Source organism: Cydia strobilella, chromosome 20, assembly GCF_947568885.1.
Source record: "Cydia strobilella chromosome 20, ilCydStro3.1, whole genome shotgun sequence".
In the NCBI taxonomy this organism is placed as follows: Eukaryota; Metazoa; Arthropoda; class Insecta; order Lepidoptera; family Tortricidae; genus Cydia; species Cydia strobilella.
The window spans coordinates 10,201,867-10,224,116 of record NC_086060.1 but is presented as its reverse complement, the minus strand read 5'-3'; the positions used below and the strand labels follow the sequence as shown (position 1 = coordinate 10,224,116).

The window sequence follows — 22,250 nt, the reverse complement described above, 5'->3', positions numbered from 1 at the left end:
TAGCGAAATTTCGGATTCGCGTTTCCCGGTAGGTCCTCTGTAAACAAACCGCCTTGATGCATCAATGTCATATTTTATTATCTCTGAAAACTTGTCAAAAAGTTGTTAAAGGTACAGTATGTATAAGTTACTCTATGGTTTACTAAAAAGGCTAGTGCTGCACTCTGGTGGCAGAACATTGCAGTAATATCCCCTATTAAAAATAATAGAGGTACCCAAAATGACCATTGGATCTAAAAAAAGTTGCTAAGTTGAATATGACCATTGGAATTATAAGACCGTGAATAAAATTAAGAAACAAATAAATATTTCAAGTTAAACTAATTTTATAAAAATGCAGTTACAATTTGTGTTAATGGTAAAGCTACAAATAAATACGATCTCATAATTTACATACACAAATAATAACCTAAAAGTTAAAACTAATTAAAAAAACCGGCCAAGTGCGATTCGGACTCGCGCACGAAGGGTTTCGTACCATTACGCAAAAAACGGCAAAAAAATCACGTTTGTTGCATGGGAGCCCCACTTAAATATTTATTTTAGCCTGTTTTTAGTATTTGCTGTTATAGCGGCAACAGGAAACATCATCTGTGAAAATTTCCACATCCTAGCTATCACGGTTCATGAGATACAGCTTGGTGACAGACAGACAGCGGAGTCTTAGTAATAGGGTCCCGTTCTTACCCTTTGGGTACGGAACCCTAAAAAACATTATTAATCCTTTGACCGCCAAAGACGTCAAATGACGCGTGCGTCTACAGGCCAATATCAACCTTCGTGCATTCCCACAAGGTTCACAATAAGCGTCGCACACGATAAGCGTGCGCTCAAAGGGTTAATAACAAATATTACATATTGTGATGATAAAATATACCTGGTTTTTGTATAATTAATATTGAATTTACATTTAAAAATTAAAAATATGGGAAGATCGTTTTGGCGTTGGAATTAACTTTATACACATGAAATTAACCATCACCTCAAACTTTAAAAGAAAAATATTGGAAATATAGTTAAGTCAAGCAAATCTTTTCAGTAGAAAAAGGCGGCAAATTTAAAAAATGTAGGCGCGATGGGATAATATATCGTCCCATAGAAAATTTGAATTTCACGATCTACTGACGACATTTGCTTGACCAACTATACCTCATTTGATAAATCATGACAGTAAAGTACGTTTAAGGTTACTTTGCACAAAGAAGAACAGAACAAAGTGAGACAGTGTCATTTTAAATCACATTTTTTTTTGAAATTTGACATTACTAACGACAGCCAATTTCTCATTACAAATGGCCAGGGGCGTAGCTAGAGGATATGGCACCCGGGGCAGTCACCAAATTTGCGCCCCCTGACGACTGACAAGTTTCCCTGCTGCTGCCTTTTGCCCATTTTTTGGATGGCGCCCGGGGCACTTGCCCCCTCTGCCCCCCCCCCCCCCCCCATAGTTACGCCGGGGCTACAAGGCAAAACCGTCTCTGTGGCATAAAAAAAGTTAAGTACCACGGGCTTAAACCTTATTTTTAACCCGTTCTCTTGAAAGAGTACAGAAGAGTCCTTATGCTTCAAGTGTGATAAGGTCCTTTTTATCTGAAATTCCAACTGAAATTCTGATAAAAAGGCTTATTGCACATAAAGCATAACGACCCTTCTCTAATGGAAAGCCACAAATGTTTAGCCGAGCATAGCTTACAATGTGTTCGGTTTAATCCTTTATCTGGAAACTATGTTAACGAGTACTACTTCAGATGTCTTAAGCTCATCAATGATTATATATAAAAATGTTGGCTACGCTGCGCAAAAAAATGTGCACAGAATGTCATGGAAGCTAGTGTTTAAGTATGAGCAAAAACAATATCTAAATTTTAATGATTTGTATCGTTTTCAAGCACAAGGTACCACATTGACGCTTACCATACTTACCATAGACGCTCTGGCAGATTATTCGTATAACCTCGTAAGGCCCAATGTGCATTACAATGTAAACTTTGCTTCAATCTAATTTGAACCTTTCAAAAACTACATAAAGTAGTATTTCTTTTGTTTCATTGTTTTGTAAAACAAACGAGTCACCCTAATCCATTATACAACAAGGTTCAAATTATAAATAGGGAAACTGTATGGTGGGCCTTACGCGGATAAAGATACAAACAAATTTCGTCCTTATGATAAGCGACAATGTGGTACCTTTTGCTTGAAAATGTCACATTTAAGCTATAAAATATGAAGGACGTTGCCATCCGATATTTGCTATTATTGGCACACTTGACTAAGAAGATTCATGCAAAAAAGGGGCCAATCAAAGGCTAGTTTACCACAAAATATACTTTCGCCACAAAAAAAAGGTTCAGAGACAAAGAGCTATATTTAGCCAGATGGTTTGTTATAATTAAAAAATCGGCCAAGTGCGAGTCGGACTCGCCCACCGAGGGTTCCGTACTTTTTAGTATTTGTTGTTATAGCGGCAACAGAAATACATCATCTGTGAAAATTTCAACTGTCTAGCTATCACGGTTCATGAGATACAGCCTGGTGACAGACGGACAGCGAAGTCTTAGTGATAGGGTCCCGTTTTTACCCTTTGGGTACGGAACCCTAAAAAGTGTCCTAGAAATAGTACTTCGTTTTAATACTAAGTCGCGTGTACAAATAAATGCTCAACAAGTCAACACCATAAATTTTATCATTCCCAGAAAGCTTACTTGAATATCTGTATCTTATATCATCTTAGCGTTTGCGGTGGCATCGTAAAGAACCTTTGGCAACCCAAGAATTGGCGCAGGGAATGTATTAAATCCGTTATCGTTTAAAATTACAATTATCTGTCTTGCCAAACATTTTTTGGCGTGGCGTAACCAAAACCTTATTTTAACTTTCCAAAAGCCATTACCTTATATAGATAAAATTTCCAAAAATCACATTGTTTTAACTGGCATAAACGTATTTAAAACCAGTACCGTAACTGTTACATGAAGAACTCCCGATTTTCCTGGAACAAGCAATAATTTATTTTATTTTATTTGTGGTATTTTCTATAAAAACCGGCCAAGTGCGAGTCGGACTCGCGCACGAAGGGTTCCGTACCATTACGGAAAAAAACAGTAAAAAAAATCACGTTTGTTGTATGGGAGCCCTATTTAAATATTTATATTATTCTGTTTTTAGTATTTGTTGTTATAGCGGCAACAGAAATACATCATCTGTGAAAATTTCAACTGTCTAGCTATCACGGTTCATGAGATACAGCCTGGTGACAGACAGACGGACAGACGGACGGACAGACGGACGGACAGACGGACAGCGGAGTCTTAGTAATAGGGTCCCGTTTTTAACCTTTGGGTACGGAACCCTAAAAAGGGACCTTATTGTCGATGGCGCTTACGCCATTATTAACAATGCTCCGATATAAATACAATGCCGCGCGACGCTGTGCGGCGTAAGCGCCATCGACAATAAGGTCCTTTTTCATAGAAAATGCCCCATTTATTGGAGAAACAACAGAAATATGCGACAGGATAATAGGTTACATTGTTAGGTACATATATGATTGAGATGAACACTTACTTCCTTAAAACGCTCTCAAAAAGTATGTTTTCATACAAGTTTACCGAGTGTTCTAGGCCATGCGTATTGTGTAATGTAATTTAGGTACTATAATTTCATAAATAATTTTTAAATACAATAATATTTTAAATAATCTCTTTCATAAAATCATCAATAGAGCTTGGTCAAGGAGTAGACATTTAAGTTTTTTATTAAATATTGAATCGCTTTCTGTAAATTTAATGTCATTAGGAATTTTGTTGTATATTTTTGACCCGATAACACTGAGAGACTTTCGGGCCTTCGCGAGTCGTTGAGTAGGAGCGATTAGCATGGGCATTCTGCGGCTGTCTGCGTCGCGGGTACAGGTTTTTTTATATGCATCTAGGTTTGCTCTAACGTATTTGCATGCTTCTAATATATAAACGGCTGGCAGTGTTAATATCTTATGGGTCTTAAATAGTTCCTTGGCGGGGTGATCGAACGGTTTTTTGGAGATTACACGCAAAGCTCGTTTCTGTATTTTGAATACCTTGTCACGATTTGCGGCCAGACCCCAGAGATCAACGCCTCTGATAAGGATGGAGTGAAAGTTTCCGTAATATGCCTTTTTTAGGTTATTTGGAGACAGGCTTGGCGCGAGTCTGGACAGGGCGAAACACGCCGATGAAAGTGAGATTGAAGTGAAAGAAAAAAAAACAATAGTACATTACCACAGAATAAATAATAGTACAACGTAGAGACAGATATGACCGCTAGGTGGCGCAAGCGCGAGCACCCGTCCGTTCCGTAGCGGTGCGCGGCAACTACTATGGCTAGACACCAAAATTGGTGTGGGCCGCATGTACTTGTTGAGACGCGACGAAATCGCGGAGTGAGCCACGCCTGACATTACTACAAACGCCAGGATGTGCGGAATTGCCGGCCATGTGTGATATTAACAAAGAGATGGCTTTTAATGAAACAAGGAGGGCAATTTCAACGTAACATACGTATCGTGTTGAAGAAAATTTGTGCTAAAATTTAAAATACCTCCCTACATAACTTTTATAACAATGCAATATCAAGCTATTCAGATTTGAGTCTGATTTATTTATTTACCCGTATGGTATTAGAAATCTTGGTAAGTACATATATACAAATGAATACTCTGATGATGGAGACACTTTGAGGTAAAAGAAACTTTGTACTTAAAGAGTCCCCGGTAAGCTCAGTTCTCCATACAAACCATAGAGTAACTTATACTAGAGCGGTACTGTCATACTAAACTTTGTAACCCCAGTAAATTCACTGCCATCTCGGACACACCTTAAACTAAAAACGAAGATTTATAAAAATACGATAAAATGTATTTAAATATGGATACATGTTTTTTTTTATTTGCATTAATTATTTTTATGATTTTGACCCATGTTCTTTCACTAATATGCGTTAAAATTGTTAAATAACAAACGAAACCGCGCCCTCTGATCAAGAATCAAATTTTCTTGATTTTCGAGGCACGTTTTTTCCTTAGACTGTATCCATCTATTACGGAGTTATATCTATCTTTGATACAAACGTAGTGACGCTTTCATTTTAAAACAACGCGCTAGGTTGCTCTGAAACTTTGTACTTACAATAAAATAAGAAGAGGTATATCTAGGTCTGTAATTAGTTTATGTAGCTTCAGATACAGTGAATTTAAGTTTTTCATACAAAACTTGTTTTTGCTCTATTTCGTTTGTTTTATAAACTGGAACTATATAAACTAATTAGTCTAATTACAGATCTAAATATAGGTATATTATCATATCATTGTACATGCAGAGTTATGTTACAATCCAACACGTAGTTTTAAAATGAGAATGTAACTCCGTATGTATGGGAAGGTTAAATTTCGCCGAACTTGCCGGGGACTCTTATTAAAAACTGTGAGCTGTGGGCTCAACCATTTTGAAAATTTTCCAACTGAATCGACAAAAAGACGCATGTCATTAGCAAACCTACTCCCAAAATTTCATACAAACCGGTTAAGAAATGCGATTTCTAAAGGAGAACAGCCAGACTTTATATAGTATTTTGCACAAGCTGAAATGAAACGGAGAGAGAGACTACTCCTTTTCCCACCGTATTAATAAGAGAGTACTCCTGTACTCCTGTCCTGTACTAGTACTACAGAGCCGCTTCGTTCAATTTTACCTGTGGTGGTCAAGTGTGCCGGATCTGATTGGAGTTCCCTGTGGGACTCTGATAGTTGGGCATGTCAATGATCGTGATCTCGATGACCCGGAGCCCCCGGAGGATCGGGTCTGTGATGTGGATGCCTTTGGGGTTGTACACCCGCTCATTTTGGGTTGCTATGAATTTTGACACTTTCCGGAGGTGCTGAAATTGTATGGTTTGAGGTTAGTTTTATTAGCTAGTTGACGTAGTGCTGTTGTAAGATGTTATCATGATATTTTTGTTCAAGGATGGTCTTTTAAAATTATAGATAAAGATGATCTATGCAATAGGTACTTCGTTTGTTCTAGCATTAGAAAGAAGGTGAGCAATCTTGTCGCCCTTTCATATTGATTGTCATTGTGACAAGGTACGGAATAATCTAGGTTTTATATATATATATACCCTGTTATTTTTTTTTGTAATTATAATACATACCTTTTCATAATGCGTTTCAGTACAAATGTAGATGAAATAAGCTGTTAAACAAGCCAAGCAGCCTTCACAATATGTACTGCAGTCTGCTGTCTCCGCCATCTCAAAATGTTCATTTAATCTTTCCATAGTATACTCGAAGGTTTGTCGTTCAATCTGTAATGGAAAAATTGTAAATACATAAATGTTATGGGTAAATTTTTGACTATTTGCATAGGAGAAGAGAACACCAGAAGCATTACTTTAAGACAAGATTCATATCCGTGCCTGAGGATGGATTCCCAAAGAATCCGAAACATGTCGCAAAAAGCGACTAAAAATAATAGTGAGTAAAAACCGTACTGATAAATATCTTGACAAGATTCATATATTGTCAAAACTGTGTACAATGAGATTGTATGTCAAATATAGAAAAAGTCCAACAGTTTACCTGTTTCGGGTGTACAATATTATATTTAAGTACCTTTTGAATACATCAAACTAGTTTTTATGTTACTGGATTCGTCGATCTCTCGATCTATGAACTCAAAACAATAATGGCCGTTTTAACTTTGGACACATAGACTGACGAATTCAGCAAGGTAAAAACTATTATAATGCATTCAAAAGCTACTTAAATACAAAATACAGTACATAAAATAAATAAAAATAAAATAAAAAAGCCTTTTTTCCAAATTTCCAATTTTACATTAAAAGTTTTTGCGTGTTGTTAGTAATTTTCTTATAGCTAGTAGTTAGTGTTAAGTTTGTGTATGTTATTTACTAATTTAATTTAATTTGGACCCCTCTTTGAGTGGAGGCCTCCTCCAATTCTCTTCATTTTTCTTTCCCTGCAGTTTCATGTCATTTTGTAGTGTTTTTCTGCGTACAGGTTCTTCATTTGTTTTGAAATTGTTTTTTTGTTCAAGTTTCTGTTGTGTAGTTTGTTGTTGTTTAGTTTCGCTGGGATTACTGGTTAGAGTTTTGTTGCGCATGATTTGTTTGTGGTTCTTTCGTTGGAGGGTTGCGGTCATAATTCCCCACGATGACCGCTATTCGTCTTGGGGAATGATAGTTTATGTTGGTTGCTTGATCTACTGTGGTGTGTTTCCGGGGGTCTGTCGTTCATTGCTATTCATTCATTACAGTACATAGCGGCCCCCTTTTTAAATATCTATCATTAAATTTAAATAATCACAATTATTTAGCATGTTGATGGGCTCTTAATAATCTTATTACAATGTATCTTCTGTAAAATTGTATAAACATACTCTTAATACAAGCCTGAAAATTGGCCCATCTATATGTGACATTATCAATTTATATATCAAGACAATAATAACTGCATCAATTATAAACCATTAAATTTATAACCCAATTGTTTGTTACAATGTTAGACCTTTCTAATGAACTTACTTACCAGAAATGTTTTTTTTTAAATATATTTCAAACATATTAACAACCTGAATACAGTAAAGACGGTTTAATAACATGCTTTCTACTTTTGCAACAGGCTTATTAACATAGTAATACTCACTCTATCTTCTAGTTCAGGTGGAAATCTAGTCTGGAATTTAACTGCCGTGCCTTCAGAATAGTCCCTTTGTACAAATATCTTTATTCCTTGTTGGGTAGGAGTCTGTTGACTACCAGGCGTATTCGGGCCAGAGGGGATACGATTATTCGCCATGATTACTCGCAATCCAATGTCCAAATCACAAGTAATATAAGTCAAAACAACGTTATTGCATGTCTAGTTGCAGTTTTAATTCCTGGAAAACGTTAGGAACGCTAGAATCCACGAAATCACTGGATTTTGATTCACAATTTTACAACAAGACTCGTAATTATCGTAAATCATAAACTAAACGTCAGTGTCGTCAGTGAAACAGGCCATACTCCATTCATTGAAGCATTGTTTGTCTCGCTCTTCTAACATACGGTTGAGCGCTAGATAGAATGAGATAAAATAATACATTTGAATGTTGCCAAAGGCAAAAAATATTGCGAATTTTTTTTTTAAACATTTATGGCCAAAGTAATTCGGCGTTTTTCTAATGGTTAACCACGTAACACAGAAAAAAAAACATTATATAGTCTGTCAAACAACTTTGTCAGTAGAAAAAGGCGAACGCGAAATTCTCAGAATAATAATTAAAGCATAGAAGTCGGGCAAAAATAAAAGCTTGGTAAAAGGTATCGTATTCACAACACGCTATCACTTTTTGTCTATGAGTGAGTGAGACAACAATCCGCAAGTTCTTTCGTTTTTTTCAGTATTGTCATAAGATGAACTGAGGAAAATGTCAAATGGTTCTATGTGGTTCTAATATAATCCAGCCAAATAAAATACATGTTCGTTATTTCACAGGTAGGTGTCAACTGTAACAACTTGACATAGTCGTATTATTTTAGTTGAAATATTTCGGGAATTTCAGCGGTCATCTTGGTTTATTTTATTTATATTGTTGCTATTCCTGAAAGATTGTTGGAAAACGTGCTGAGTTTTTATTTGTAATGGTTTGAAGTTCCCTTTGTGATAATGTCTTGTGTGATCGAGGGCTATAAATCGCATACAGGAAGAAAAGAAAATACGCACGAACCGATAACCTTTAATCGGTGAGTTTTGTTCAATTTTGAAGAAATTAATTTATAGGACCTGACCCTAAACATTGAAATCGATATGTTGTTTATGTAATTATTACTTGCATTCAAGTCTATATAGATTTTTGCATATATTTTCGAACTTTTCTGCTAAGTATGAAAGGTTATATTTTTGGCATAGTGATGTATCGACCTCAGATCAATAACCTATCGACATTTACAGCTTTCTTATAGTTTGGCTCAGGACTGTCTCATTTTAATTGATGAGTACAGTCAAGGGCATAAATATATATACATTCCCAAAGTCTCAAAAATATGTGTACGCTCAGACAATAAAATCGTGTTCACATATTTTTGAGCCATTTGTCTGGATCGATATTTAGAAACTATTCAATTCAATTCAATACATTTATTTCATGTAACCAAGACACATTTTATTAGTAACACTTACAAGACTAAGGGGTTAGTAGGTAGGTACAGCTAGACTTAAATTTAAAACAAAATAACACTAACGGGCGAATGCAATCCCTCGCAGTGTGACAAGTAGGGACAGTCAACCCTGTCCGCTATCAATCGCAGAATGCTGTTGGGACTGCCGCGCACCCGGCGCACCAGGGATGCCGCGCGTGCACGCATGGTATTGTAGAAACAATCCACGCGCGCCGCCGCGAACATCCCCGATGCGCTACAGAAACGAGGCAGCCCCATCAACACCCGAAACGCATTGTTGTACTGGACCCTAAGAGCCCGATATGCCCGTTGCGAATACTGAGCCCACACATTGCAGGTGTAGAGGGAAGTGCAAAACGCGTTCCCTTGCTATGTCCCTGTCGTCTTTGAGGTCGGTCGCGATCACATGGCCTAAGTACTTATCTATAGGGGTAGCATTGAGGCAAACCCCAGGGACTTCCGTTGTGTTCTTGCGACCGCACTCAAACACCATGAGCTGGCTTTTGGCCACATTATATTTAAGGCCATGCTCAGTAACATACGTTTCGCAAATTTTCAAGAGTTTGCGTATTCCAGACACTGACGCGCTCAACAGAACCATGTCGTCTGCATAACTTATGTTATTAACACAGACTCCATCCACATGACAGCCGACATGGGTTCTACTGAGCGCCTCGATTAGTCCGTTGATGTACAGGTTAAAGAGCGTAGGTGAGGTCAACCCCCCCTGTCTCACCCCGCACTCCAACCTGTACTCATCGGACAACGAGTCTGCCCATTTAACACTGTTGACCTGGTTTCCATACCAATACTTAAAAATGCGAATGGTTTCCTGCGGTAAACTTGTATTTTCCAGCTTTTTCCACAGTAATAGGAAACCAGGTCAAAAGCCTTAGATAGATCGAGGAAACAGGCCACCACCGGGGTTTTACTTTTGGCATAATACCTGACAGTGTGCTTAAGACACAGGATCGCCGACTCTGTAGATAACTGTGGTCGAAAACCTAGTTGGTTATCATGCAGTTTAAGAGGCCGGTGTCGATTTTAGTCGCAAAAATGTAAAATTGATAGATTTAGTCGGTGAAATTGTACACCTTTTATTGCCAAATTGAAATAGCAAGTACTAGTTTCTATTAGCACGTCTTCTTATCTTGCCTTTTATCAGATCAATTCTTTGAAAACAGATTCACTAAATTAGTAATGATTTTTTTTCTGATGGACGTTTAGGTAAACGCGCATAAAGCACTGATTTTGTCGCTCTTATTTGTAAATTTCGTAAAGTTTGGACTGCTAAAAATGGTAAATTTGTATTACACATGTTCTGTACTTGACCTTTATCAGATTACATTTTTGTTATATGACTTAGAGTTCGAGGAAATGATAGTTAAACGAATTCAATTTTCTCTAGAAATTACTTCAAAACAGGTGACAATTTCTCTGAAAATCGACTTAATTTCAACGTAATTTTGATAGTTAAACAATCTACAACATTTGCTGAAACTATTCTTATACATCAATTTGTATAATTTACCACCATAATTTTTTGATGAAATTTTAAAAACTGCCCCTTCTCTTCATATATTACCGGTGACGCACGCTCGCGACCACATTATTAAAAGGCAAGATGAGAAAACCTGCAAATAGAAACCAATACTTGTTATTTAGATATTACGTAACAAAACGTGTATAATTTCAACGACTTAATCTATCAATTTTACATTTTTGCTCCAAAATCGACTACGGCCTCTTAACATGGCTATTTAACTGGGAATTAAGCACACTATCAAGCATTTTTGCCATGACTGTTGCCAACGAAATGGGTCTGTAGTTACTCCTATCTGCCAGGTCTCCAGCACTATACTTAGTCTTTTAGCATTAGAAAAAACGGTAAACCATTTCCACGTGTCTTTTTATTGACAAGTTTTTTATAAATATAGCAATATTTTACTTATGAAAGCAAAAGTATGTAAATGATCGTATCTATATTATATTTGTTGTGACTTATTTTCAAAGTGTTTTTCGATAAAATGACACGTTAAAATCGCTCGCCTTCTTTCTAATGATAAAAAATCGAGAGGTATAGTTAGACGGTTCTGATTGGTAGACTGCAAATGAGATAAAAGCTATATTAGGTACATGCATTAATCCTCATATCAGGCGGCTCTTTGATTCCATGGATTGCATATTTTTTATACTTTTTAATGATTTTTAGAATATGAAAATTATAAAAAGTATAAAAGTTATGCAATCCTTGTATTCAACGAGCCGCCTGCTACAGATTTCTTGAAATTGCCGCGTTTTTTCAGGTTCAACTTTCATTAGCCAGACTACTATCAATTTGCCAATTTCGTGATTATTCTTTTACACGGCACGTAAACTTATGCATAATTTATCGATATAAAAAGTCGACACAGTTACATCCCTAGCAAATTATCAAACTTATGACACCGTACGTAAATCAGAAATAACAAGCATATATGCATCTCTTTTCAGCACATTATCTAATTCGTAAGGAAGTAAAGGACGGGTATACATATTTGCGAAGCATTTTTGCCCGGCTTCTATGCTTTAGTCATTATTCTGAGGCGAATTTTTTTTTTATGGGACTACAGACTATAGCCACTTCTTGGGGTTTAATGTCTTAAAATCCGTAACAGACTACCGCACCGGAAAGCGATATCGATACGTGCGCCGCACCGCTCGCGAGATTTTGTTTGAAGAAAAAACCGATTCCGAGCCTTGCCTTCTATTCATTCGATTTCGAACCCTAATTCTTATAGTAGAGATGCGTTTTTGTTTTAAGTATGGTAGCAAGTATGTTGTCGCAACGGACTAAAGGGAGTAAAGGGTTAAGACTTAAGAGGAAACATTTAGGCCTCATAAGCACGAGCGCCGCTTCTTTTGTTTCATTGCAGTCTCACATAAACGAAATTCATCCCAATTTACTACACAACAAGGTTTAATTTAAGAATAGGAAATTTTTGCGTTTACGTATATTTGTTAGAAAATTTCAAACATAACAACATTGGAAGATTTTGAAGTACCTATAGGTAGGTTATACTCGTAAGTAAGTATAGAATTTCATAGATGTATTTTCTAGTCGAAAAGTGAGATAAGCGTCAGACAGATATTCAGACGATGAAAAAAAGACGTCAAATGATTGGGCGCTGGATCTAATGCAGAAATTGGAAATAAGCGCGGCCCGGTCGGCTGTCGCTTTCGAAGAGCCAGTGGCACTGTACCGTGTACCGCATTTCCTAACTTAACCTTTAGTTAAGTCTTCTTCTTGCAACTATTGGCATGCGATTTCAGATAATATAATAGGGATGATGACACATGTTGGATTTTATAACAAAATCTAGTAACATAGATAGCAAATGAGCAATTTATCACAATATTGTAGATATTAAAATAATATATTGAAATAATACAAAAATACAGGACTTGACAGATTCAAAATTTATGTTATTTTTTAACTTCCCAAAAGGAACCGGAAAAAACCGGTCAAGGGCGAGTCGGACTCGCGTTCCAAGGGTTCCGTACATTACACAATTTTTAACAATGTACCTATTTTTATGTGAACCGTGAGATGTCTTTAAAAATCCGTAGATCAAAAACTAAGTCATTAAGTCCGACTTACGCTTGACTGCATATTTCTAATAGGGTTTCCTGTGATCTATAGGTATAGAGCTATTTTGTATAGATTTTTCAAAATTTTTGATCCAGTAGTTTCGGAGATAAAAGGGGGGCAATGGTCATTTTTTGGCTATTTTCTTAAATAACTTCTAAACTATTTATTTTAAAATTACAATAAAAAAATTGAGATTCTCATTACGAGCTCTTTCATTTGATATGTAACACAATATAGTCTTAAAAACTTTACTTAAACTTCGATTCCTTACGTTTTATCCAAAAAAAGATTGTACGGCAAAAACGCAATTTTCTTGTTTTGTCCATACTTTCAAGATGGGTTCTCAGTTACTTTGACGTCACGTTCACTTATCGTTTTGTTAGGAGCGTGTCGCGAGTGAAGTACGACTGTCGGACTTTGACTATCATTTCTGTCTTTTGTATTGCTTTAGTGCAATGGGTCCCATATAGACATTTGATCATAAAAACAAACCTGATCGGTTATATTTAATGAAAATTTGTCACCTAGCCTATTGCTGGCTATAAGTAGGAGCAACAAATTCAATCGATCGATGAAATGCCGCAACGTTGCAAATCGCATGCATTATCGGTGACATTTGGTGATCTCGCTCACGCTCCCTTGCCTCGCTCCGCTCCAGTGGACAGCCAGCCAGAGTCTGACCAGCAAGTCGCGGGCCAAGGAACTGAAATAACAGCTTATTTGATAATCTTAATTGTTGCGTAAAAAAGTATAGATTCTTGAAAAAAGTATGACTAGTACTTATAAATTATAATACCTAAATAAATAATAAATTTTATAGGACATTCCTACACAGATTGACTAAGTCCCACGGTAAGCCCAAGGAGGCTTATGTTATGGGTACTCAGACAACGATACATAAAATATATAAATACTTAAATACATATAAAACACCCATGACAGGAACAAATATCTGTGCTCATCACACAAATAAATGCCCTTACCGGGATTCGAACCCAGGACCATCGGCTTCACAGGCAGGGTCACTACCCACTAGGCCAGACCGGTCGTCAAAAGTAGTAGTATGTACTTAAAAAGTTAACCGTAGCTTAAAGCGCAGTTACCGTGACGCCACTGGCCGTCCGTATGCGGTCAAAGACCCAGATCTACACCTTGCTCTTGGAGAACACGGTTTGGCAAACTCGCGAAAAGTGATGAAACGCTATCGATATATCGATGTCGATAGTTATTAAGCTTGATTTCATTTTTTTTCTTATGTGTTTTTGTTTTTTTTTTTCAAAAATACCTAATTATATTCGACCACTAGATACACAATTAAGTATTTACATATATATACTACATATTTTGCATGGTTAGGTAAAGGATGCCGCTAAAGTATTTACGTATTTTGTTGGAACACATTGTCCCAGATAGTCATATCGTTCAAATATATAAGTTAAAATAATTACTTATATTTTGTGATGAACTGTATTAGAACTAAATACATTATGTATATATATGTGTTGCAAGAAATAAATACCTACTGAATACTAACATTATTCAAAATTAAAATATAACCTACCTACCTAATGAATTAAAACCATTTTAGACATAGGTTCTTATGTCATGGAGTGTAAGTAAGTAAATATACAATATATTTTCATTTTCATTCCATATTGGAAGAAAATCTTTAGTCGTTAATAAGAAAAGCAAGAAAAAAAAATTCGGCTGCTTGCCATCCCATTCTTTTAGTAGAAAAGGCTACAAATTTAAAAGATGTAGGCGCGTAGGTTTGTTCTTTATTTGTAATTTTGAATTTCACACCTTAAATTTGGTTTGCCTGCCTATGTAAACTATCGATAAGTTTCCTGACATCACTAACCGCGATGGAGAGCTAGGCCCTCTCTGTCACTCCCACCCAGTGGCCCGCACGAGATCAAACTTAGTAACCCAAGCGATACTCCGCGCGTCGCATGCGTGGCCGGCTTTACTATCTGCCGTGTATGTAAGCTTTGTAAACAAAACTTTTTTTTAATTTGTGAAAGTGGCCAGTTGCAACCGACTTGGATTATGGATTAAAGGTATTTTTGTTTTTATTGTTTTGTCTATGATTTTGTTCAGGTTTGAGATAATTGCTACGATATTCTACCCGGTTTTCCTGACCTAGACCTAACATCAGCTGTTTTCCTAATATGTATATGCCACCTAGTACATAATATATACAGGGTGGCTAAAAACTAAGTGCATTCCCGTTGCCAGGGAGGTTTTGGGATTATACTGAGCAACTTTTACTATGGGACTAACCACGAAGTCGCGAAAAAAATATTTACCCTCCCATAGAAAATGGACCAGCCAAAAAGCCAAAATGTATGAAAAAGCCAAATTTTTTTTCGCGATTTCGGGGTTGGTCCCATAGTAAAAGTTGCTCAGTATAATCCCAAAACCTCCCTGACAACAGGAATGCACTTCATTTTTAGCCACCGTTAGAGTTGTGTGTAGCCGACATTATTTTTTGTTTGATATTGTTTTTTATTTTATTATTTATTGTAATGTTAATTTTTGTGATAATAATTATTCTGTATATATAGTGATATATGTAAGCATTAACATAGCTATAAGTACTTACTAACACTAGCTATGAGTCTGTAAAAGTTACTCGAAATAAATAAACCATGCTGCGCGGGCAGTTCCCAGTTCCCATAGCTATGCAAGTGTACTGTAAGATTCAAGTTTATAAAGTTTAAAAGTTTATGAGTTTTGACTGAATTTCTTTTAGAATTAAGTTACAAAAGCAATCAATATTATGGCAAGTCAACATTCTGCATACAGCTACTAAAGCAGTCACCCTAGCCCATGGACGCAAGTAAAACATTCGGCCTTGATGCTAAAGCCAGTCAGGGTAGCCCATAGGCCATAGACGTATGTCAGCCCTCATACACTTGATCCTAGGGTAGACCTAGGGTATGATGATTCATAGTTTGAAGGACCTAAAATACCGCGTTCTTCAACCGCGTTGACGCCAATGTCATCATTAGTTTTGTCTGGACGAAAAGGCACACGTAAATTTTTTAATGGCCTCTAAAAACGTCACCGTAATCACTTGTGATTTGCAATACATTTTTTTTTATACCACGTCGGTGGCAATCAAGCACACGGCCCGCCCGATGGCAAGCAGTTACATTGCGGCATTTGATCGATCGATGGCATTCATTGCTCCTGCTTAGCCGGCAATTATCTGAAATCGCATGTCATTTATGATACCGTCTGTATAGAAGCCTTAAAAACTGCACATAATAGTAGCTCAAATATAGCTGGTAAAACAAGTCAGTAGCAAAAGGCGCGAAATTCAAATTTTCTATAGGACGATTATCCTTCGCGCCTACCTAAATTTTTTTCAAATTTGCCTCGTTTTCCTACTAACGAAAATGGCTTGACAGACTATATATTCCGGTCCGAAGAGTAGCCAGTATAAATAACAGCGAAGGACGCAGAGAAAGTAAGGTCGGTATCAGGATGTGCGAACTACATGGCCTACATTATATGATGGTCCTTTCATTCATGGTAGCTACTTTCTAAGCGTGATGTTTATTCATATTATGTTATGACTTAATTTGGTCTTTTTAAGTGGTTTTGACTAGTATGCACGTGTATGTTCATTGAAGTTCCTCTTTTTACATTCGACGTTTAAGATATGTTACAAGATATATACAGTCGTACTACGTAAACGAAATTAATAACTAGCTTAAATCTAAAATAGGCCCTTGATGCATTGTACCAAGGATGCTGGCGGCATTTCCCCGCTGTATCGCAATGCTGATACGTTGTGCGAGAAAGCCGCCAGCTCTTCGGTCACCAGTTACGTCAACCAGACGCTTCGCGATTTCTGCAAACAACTTATGCGCTCTGGGACCCCATGGACAGATATGTTTAGGTACAGTTTTGCAGTTTTCCTTTGTAATCTTTTTCTTTGTCGTTCTTTTCGTGCACTCTTGAGAGAATAGTCATTGTGACCAATTAAGCGATTGATGACGAGGTTCTCAAGTATCACAACACTTCGTCAATTTTCTCTGTTAGCTGCCTTGCAAGCACATTCGTGTGCCAACGCATTCACTGCAGCTTTGACCTGGCCCCGTAGACAACACGCCAATCGTTAAGGCTCCGTATCGAACGAAACGCAACTGTCACTGTCACGCTAATATGGAAGAGTGATAGAGAGACACAAAGCGATTCGATGGCGAAGCGATAGCGATTATCACCTTGGCTAGGCCGCCTGATCCGTCCATTTCATTGCTGGTTTTGTTCGTGGCCTGCTGGCCTGGTCAGCTGCAGAGAAAAGGCACCCCCCCCCCTGCATACAAAGTTCTGTAAATTAGTATGGACGTGGGGTACCTTTTCTCTGCAGCTGAATGTACCTGAATGTACTATTTACAGTCTTTACAGTCACCGCAGTCGATGTAGACTGTAGACATCTCCTCAAATACCTCTAGTCGCTGCAACTATCATCTGTATAGATGCTGTGGCCAATGATGATGATGAATGTACTATCAATTCTTCCCTAAGTCTACATGTCGCTTAACAGCCACATTTCCCTGGCGGTATACATAGGCAAAGAAGGTGGCGATCCGAGATTACACAAAAGTTGACAGACATTGCTTGATGCCGAGTTCCTGGAGTGTAGACTCGGAACTCTGAATTCTGTCCATTATACTCCAAGCATACTTCTCCAGCAGCTCAAAGAGAAACCGGTGTTATGTCTGACTTAATAAACTCAGTCATCATTTGAGCGTCGTCAGAATCATCAAAACACGACGCAATTTTTGTCTTATGGCTCACCTTGTCATACCAGCCGAACTTTATCCACTATCCACTGGCAACAGCTTGTGTGCTCGCACTTAAACTATCGTGAGACATATTTCAAAATATTTATCAGTACGGTTCGGTTCGGTACGGCGCGGGCAGTGCACGACGTACAACCGCCGCGGACACTCGTGCATGAGGATGGATTCCCAAAGAATCCGAAACATGTCGCCAAAAGCGACTAAAAATAATAGTGAGTAAAAACCGTACTGATAAATAGCTTGTGTGCTGCTTTCATTCAATGATTGACAATCAGAGTATAGCTTAAAGGTTGTTAAGCTAAGTAACTAAGTTAGGCGTAACTGTATCCAAATCTTCAGCTAAACCCCCGGATACGAGTAGAGGAACATAGTGGACACGTGGACAGCGTTGGAAAATATGATCGGTTATCGGCTCATCCTCACCGCACTCACAGAGTGGAGAATCCTTTTAACCCCATTTATGTATAAAAGGATTGCGGCGGCAATGCCCAGCTCTGCCTATTTAGGCCGCACCAAAGTTTGCGGGAGAGTTCAAACGCTTTTAAACCAGCGTCAGGGCTGTAAACTGAAAGCTTAACGTGAATATCGAAAATCGAAGATTTTGCTTGGTTCTAAGTTAAGTTGGGTTTAACGAACTGTTGTCACGAAGGACCAGAGTGTGGTGTGGCACTTTCGGTGAAAGGGAGCTTCGGCTCCAGCCGCTTTGACTCCAGGGAGTGGACAGCCTCGGCTGTCGCAGCAGGCCGTGTTCGTGGTTGAATGCTCGTGATCCCGTTTCCACCGTCAGTCCGTCACCAAGACTCCAAGATGGGCAAGCCGTGAATGGTTTTGTCGTTAGTGTTGGCCCTTGCCTGCGAGTACGACTTATCTATTCCTAGTTCCTCGCCTATTAGGCGGGATGCGTAAATGAATTTCTCGACGTAAAAAACAAAAGATTTAGCTAACTCGAGTCCTTAAGAGGGCATCGTCCGTACATTAGTGCCTTCATTGGGGGAATTGTGTTTGCTAAATTCCAATGAGGGCGCCACTGGACGGAAGATACAGTCCTAACAATAACAATTACAATATATAGCCTTTTTCTTGTTTATATACGAGTATTAAGCGCTAAAAAAATTATTCATTGCACTATTGTCTCTCATTCTTCAAAACAGGAGTGTACAGGTTTTTAAAGGGTCGGCAATGCGCATGTAGTATTTCTGGTGTTGCAGGCGTCCATAGGCTATGGTGCCTCACCATCAGGCGGGCCGTATGCTTGTTTGCCACCGATGTGGTATTAAAAAAAACTATAATAAAAACCTAAAAAAAAACAAGTTTCGCACTCTTGCCATGTTTTTATCGCATGCTGCAGTAGTTTTCAAGAAGATTACTGTCTCATAATAAATTCACTTTAGCACTGGATGCATTTTATTAAGATTTAAAAAAAGCCGGACGATACAAACGCGAGAGGAAAATCAAATACTTTCTCGCAGTCGAGAAACTATTTACGCATACCATGAGTGATGATCGTGCATAATGTAGTGTAGTCAGGCGATATAGTCACACATGGACACTAATTTCTGCTATAACAGTAAGGTTTTACTCATCACTTTTTAATAAAAACCGGCCAAGTGCGATTCGGACTCACGCACCGAGGGTTCCGCACTTTTTAGTATTTGTTGTTATAGCGGCAACAGAAATACATCATCTGTGAAAATTTCAACTGATGAGATACAGCCTGGTGAGAGACAGACAGACGGACAGACGGACAGACGGACAGACGGACAGACGGACAGACGGACAGACGGACAGACGGACAGACGGACAGACGAACAGAAGGACACACGGACAGCGGAGTCTTAGTAATATCCCGTTTTTACCCTTTGGGTACGGAACCCTAAAAATTACGACATTTAATTTAATTTGTGTAAGGTTTACCAGCAGATACAACACTAAATAAATTAGAAGCAAAAATGTCAATACGGTCAATGTGGCAAAGATCGTCTATCAGGTAAAACTACTAAACACGGGTAAGAATCCGAAAATCGTCAAAATTGAGTTTAGCGCGTTATGCTTCTTAAGAGGCCGGTGTCGATTTTAGTCGCAAAAATGTAAAATTGATAGATTTAGTCGGTGAAATTGTACACCTTTTGTTACCTAATTGAAATAACAAGTACTGGTTTCTATTAGCGCATCTTCTTATCTTACCTTTCATCAGATCAATTTGTTGAAAACAGACTCACTAAATTAGTAATGTTTGCTTTTCTGAACGTAATTTTGATACTTAAACAATCTACAACATTTGTTGAAACTATTCTTTTACATCAATTTGTATAATTTACCACCATAAATTTTTGATGAATTTTTAAGAACTGCCCCTTCTTTTCATATATTACCGGTGACGCACGCTTGCGACCTCATTATTAAAAGGCAAGATGAGAAGACGTGCTAATAGAAACCAATACTTGTTATTTAGATATTACGTAACAAAACGTGTATAATTTCAACGACTAAATCTATCAATTTAAAATTTTTGCTCCAAAACCGACTACGGCCTCTCAAGCACAAAAATACTTGCGCGTAAGTAATGATTACTTGCACTAACAACTAGCAATTTATCAACAGATTACAATGTTTAACTTTATGGGAGTAACACAAGAAAAACAAACAAAACGTCTTGGACTCAAAATGGACCTTATTGTTATTGAATTAGGGTTCAAAGGGTTACGTTTAAAGGGTTTAAAGGGTACGTTAGTTACTTATCTTATACAGTAAGTAGTTCTGACAGACTGAATTAATTTTTTTCACTAAAAAATTTAATTCACTAACTGGTCGCCCAAGATACAGGCTATGCCTAGTTTGGGGACCCCTGTTCATACTGTTATAAATGTACCGCTGTATGCGCGCAACCTGGACCTCATGTATGGAGTATACAAATTCCCATCTTTGTGTGTGCAAAATAAATATATTTTTCATTTTTCATTTTCATTTTTTCATTTATGAGGGTTGAAAAAAACGACGAAGCGCTTCGAAAAAAGGCAGGTAGTGCCCGCGTGCGCTTCGCTCGTCTTAAACCGATTAAGCCCTATAAGTAACAGTGGTATTTAAAAGAGGCTACTTTTGTCAGGTTCTCATAACCCATTTATTAAAAACAAAACACGATATGCCCCATAATTACTAATAATTTATGGCCATGTCCTAAAAGTCTGGCACTTTCTCTTCAGGAATGGGCCTTTTGAGGTCAACATTGACGAATTTCCATTTTTCGAGAAACGAATATATGATGACACCGGAATTAACATAAACTTGAACTTTGTGAACTGAGAACGGGGTCAGTAAGGCTCTTAACATTTAAAACTAAAGTGTCACCATGTGTGACGTCAGGCAGTGAATTCATGGCCTTGGTGGGGGAGGGGGGGGGGGGCGTGATTTTCTTACTAAAGCTAGTATAGGCCTACCGAAAATCTGTTTTAGGATTTTATACGATAAGAGTAACGCGAGTCACAAAAATCACCATATATATATATATATATATACTATATTATTATATTTTCACCCCAGCAGCTCGAACAAGCCTACTTTCGTCACACTCTGGAGTGAGGAAAGTGCGACTTTCCTCACTCCAGGGAGTGAAACAATGTAGCTTTTTAATTTAGTGAAGGCCAACTTCATACTTTTATTACATTTTTTTTATGGTATCGGTACGGTACGGTACTTTTTTTTCTGTATATTCTGTGTAATTCGAAATACATTTTAACCTTTAATATGTTCTCACTACTGAGGTGAAAAATTATGTGTGCAACACGAGAGCAAAGTTATTTTACATCTCGTGTTTTTGAGTCCCTCGCTACGCTCAAGATTCTACCTTAGAATCACTCGCTTCGCTCGTGATTCGATTATAGAATCTTTCGCTTTCTCGGGACTCAAAATAAACACTTGCAAGAAAAACCAACTTTCCTCTCTTGTTGCACAAATAACTATTTTCAGAACTGAGATATTATGTATGTATTATGAGCATAATAAATTATTTAATAATACTTATACCGTATTGTACATACACAAATATACAAGAGACACAGAAACACAAAATTATATTTAATATACAAGTTACAGAAACTATTAATAAAAATAAATTTGAACTTCTTTCAGGCCTTATTTTAAGGTAGGTAAGAGGGTAGGTATAATATAGATACTAATCTATAGCATATCTACCTTTATTAATGTTAGGTGTTACCTATTACCTATTATTGGTATTATTATGTACCTAGCTTAGTGTTTAGTGAGTAAGTTCTTTTTTTGTAAGTAACTGAAGTGGCGCTGTTTGTAGGTTTTTACAATAAATGTCTTTTCTTTCTTTCTTTCTTTCTTTCTTTATTAGGTATAATGGAATCTATTACATCTTTGACCGAGTCTTTTGAATATTTCAGAGAAGCTTTTGTAGTAAATGCTACGTTTTCTCCAGTAGTGCACACTAAGGTTTTCACACCTTGTTACATTGAGATAAGGTCTACAAAACGGTCATTTACCAACGCACGACGAGATACAATATGCTTTTTCCGACAGAAGGTCTGAGCTGTTGACACGGATCAACCGCATCATTAGCGGTGTAGCCG

At 37.5% G+C, this 22,250-nt stretch overlaps 2 protein-coding genes across 2 annotated transcripts in view; one reads left to right on the top strand and one right to left on the bottom strand.

Annotated features, from left to right (window-relative positions):
- Window positions 1-1,463: 1,463 nt before the first annotated feature.
- On the bottom strand, window positions 1,464-8,008 carry LOC134750732 (golgin subfamily A member 7). The gene is made up of 4 exons (XM_063685971.1): window positions 7,697-8,008; window positions 6,184-6,336; window positions 5,725-5,910; window positions 1,464-2,989 (listed from the first exon to the last, which is right to left on the bottom strand). Exons 1-3 carry the CDS (start codon window positions 7,847-7,849, stop codon window positions 5,734-5,736), a joined length of 483 nt encoding a protein of 160 aa, XP_063542041.1. The 5' UTR covers window positions 7,850-8,008; the 3' UTR covers window positions 1,464-2,989; window positions 5,725-5,733.
- A 6,751-nt stretch (window positions 8,009-14,759) lies between these two features.
- The window catches only part of LOC134750493 (uncharacterized), a 44,807-nt gene continuing 37,316 nt past the window's right edge, over window positions 14,760-22,250 (top strand). Inside the window, exon 1 of the mRNA XM_063685673.1 lies at window positions 14,760-14,904. The gene's annotated coding sequence lies outside the window, so the exon portion shown is untranslated. The remainder of the gene's footprint in view (window positions 14,905-22,250) is intronic.

Bases quoted from the DNA above. Each gene is read 5' to 3' on its own strand.
- LOC134750732 (XM_063685971.1), bottom strand. From the start codon at position 7,849: ATGGCGAATAATCGTATCCCCTCTGGCCCGAATACGCCTGGTAGTCAA. The intron at 6,337-7,696 runs GTGAGTATTACT...TTTCCATTACAG, and splicing joins CACCTGAACTAGAAGATAGA to ATTGAACGACAAACCTTCGA. The intron at 5,911-6,183 runs GTATGTATTATA...ATACAATTTCAG, and splicing joins CTGAAACGCATTATGAAAAG to CACCTCCGGAAAGTGTCAAA.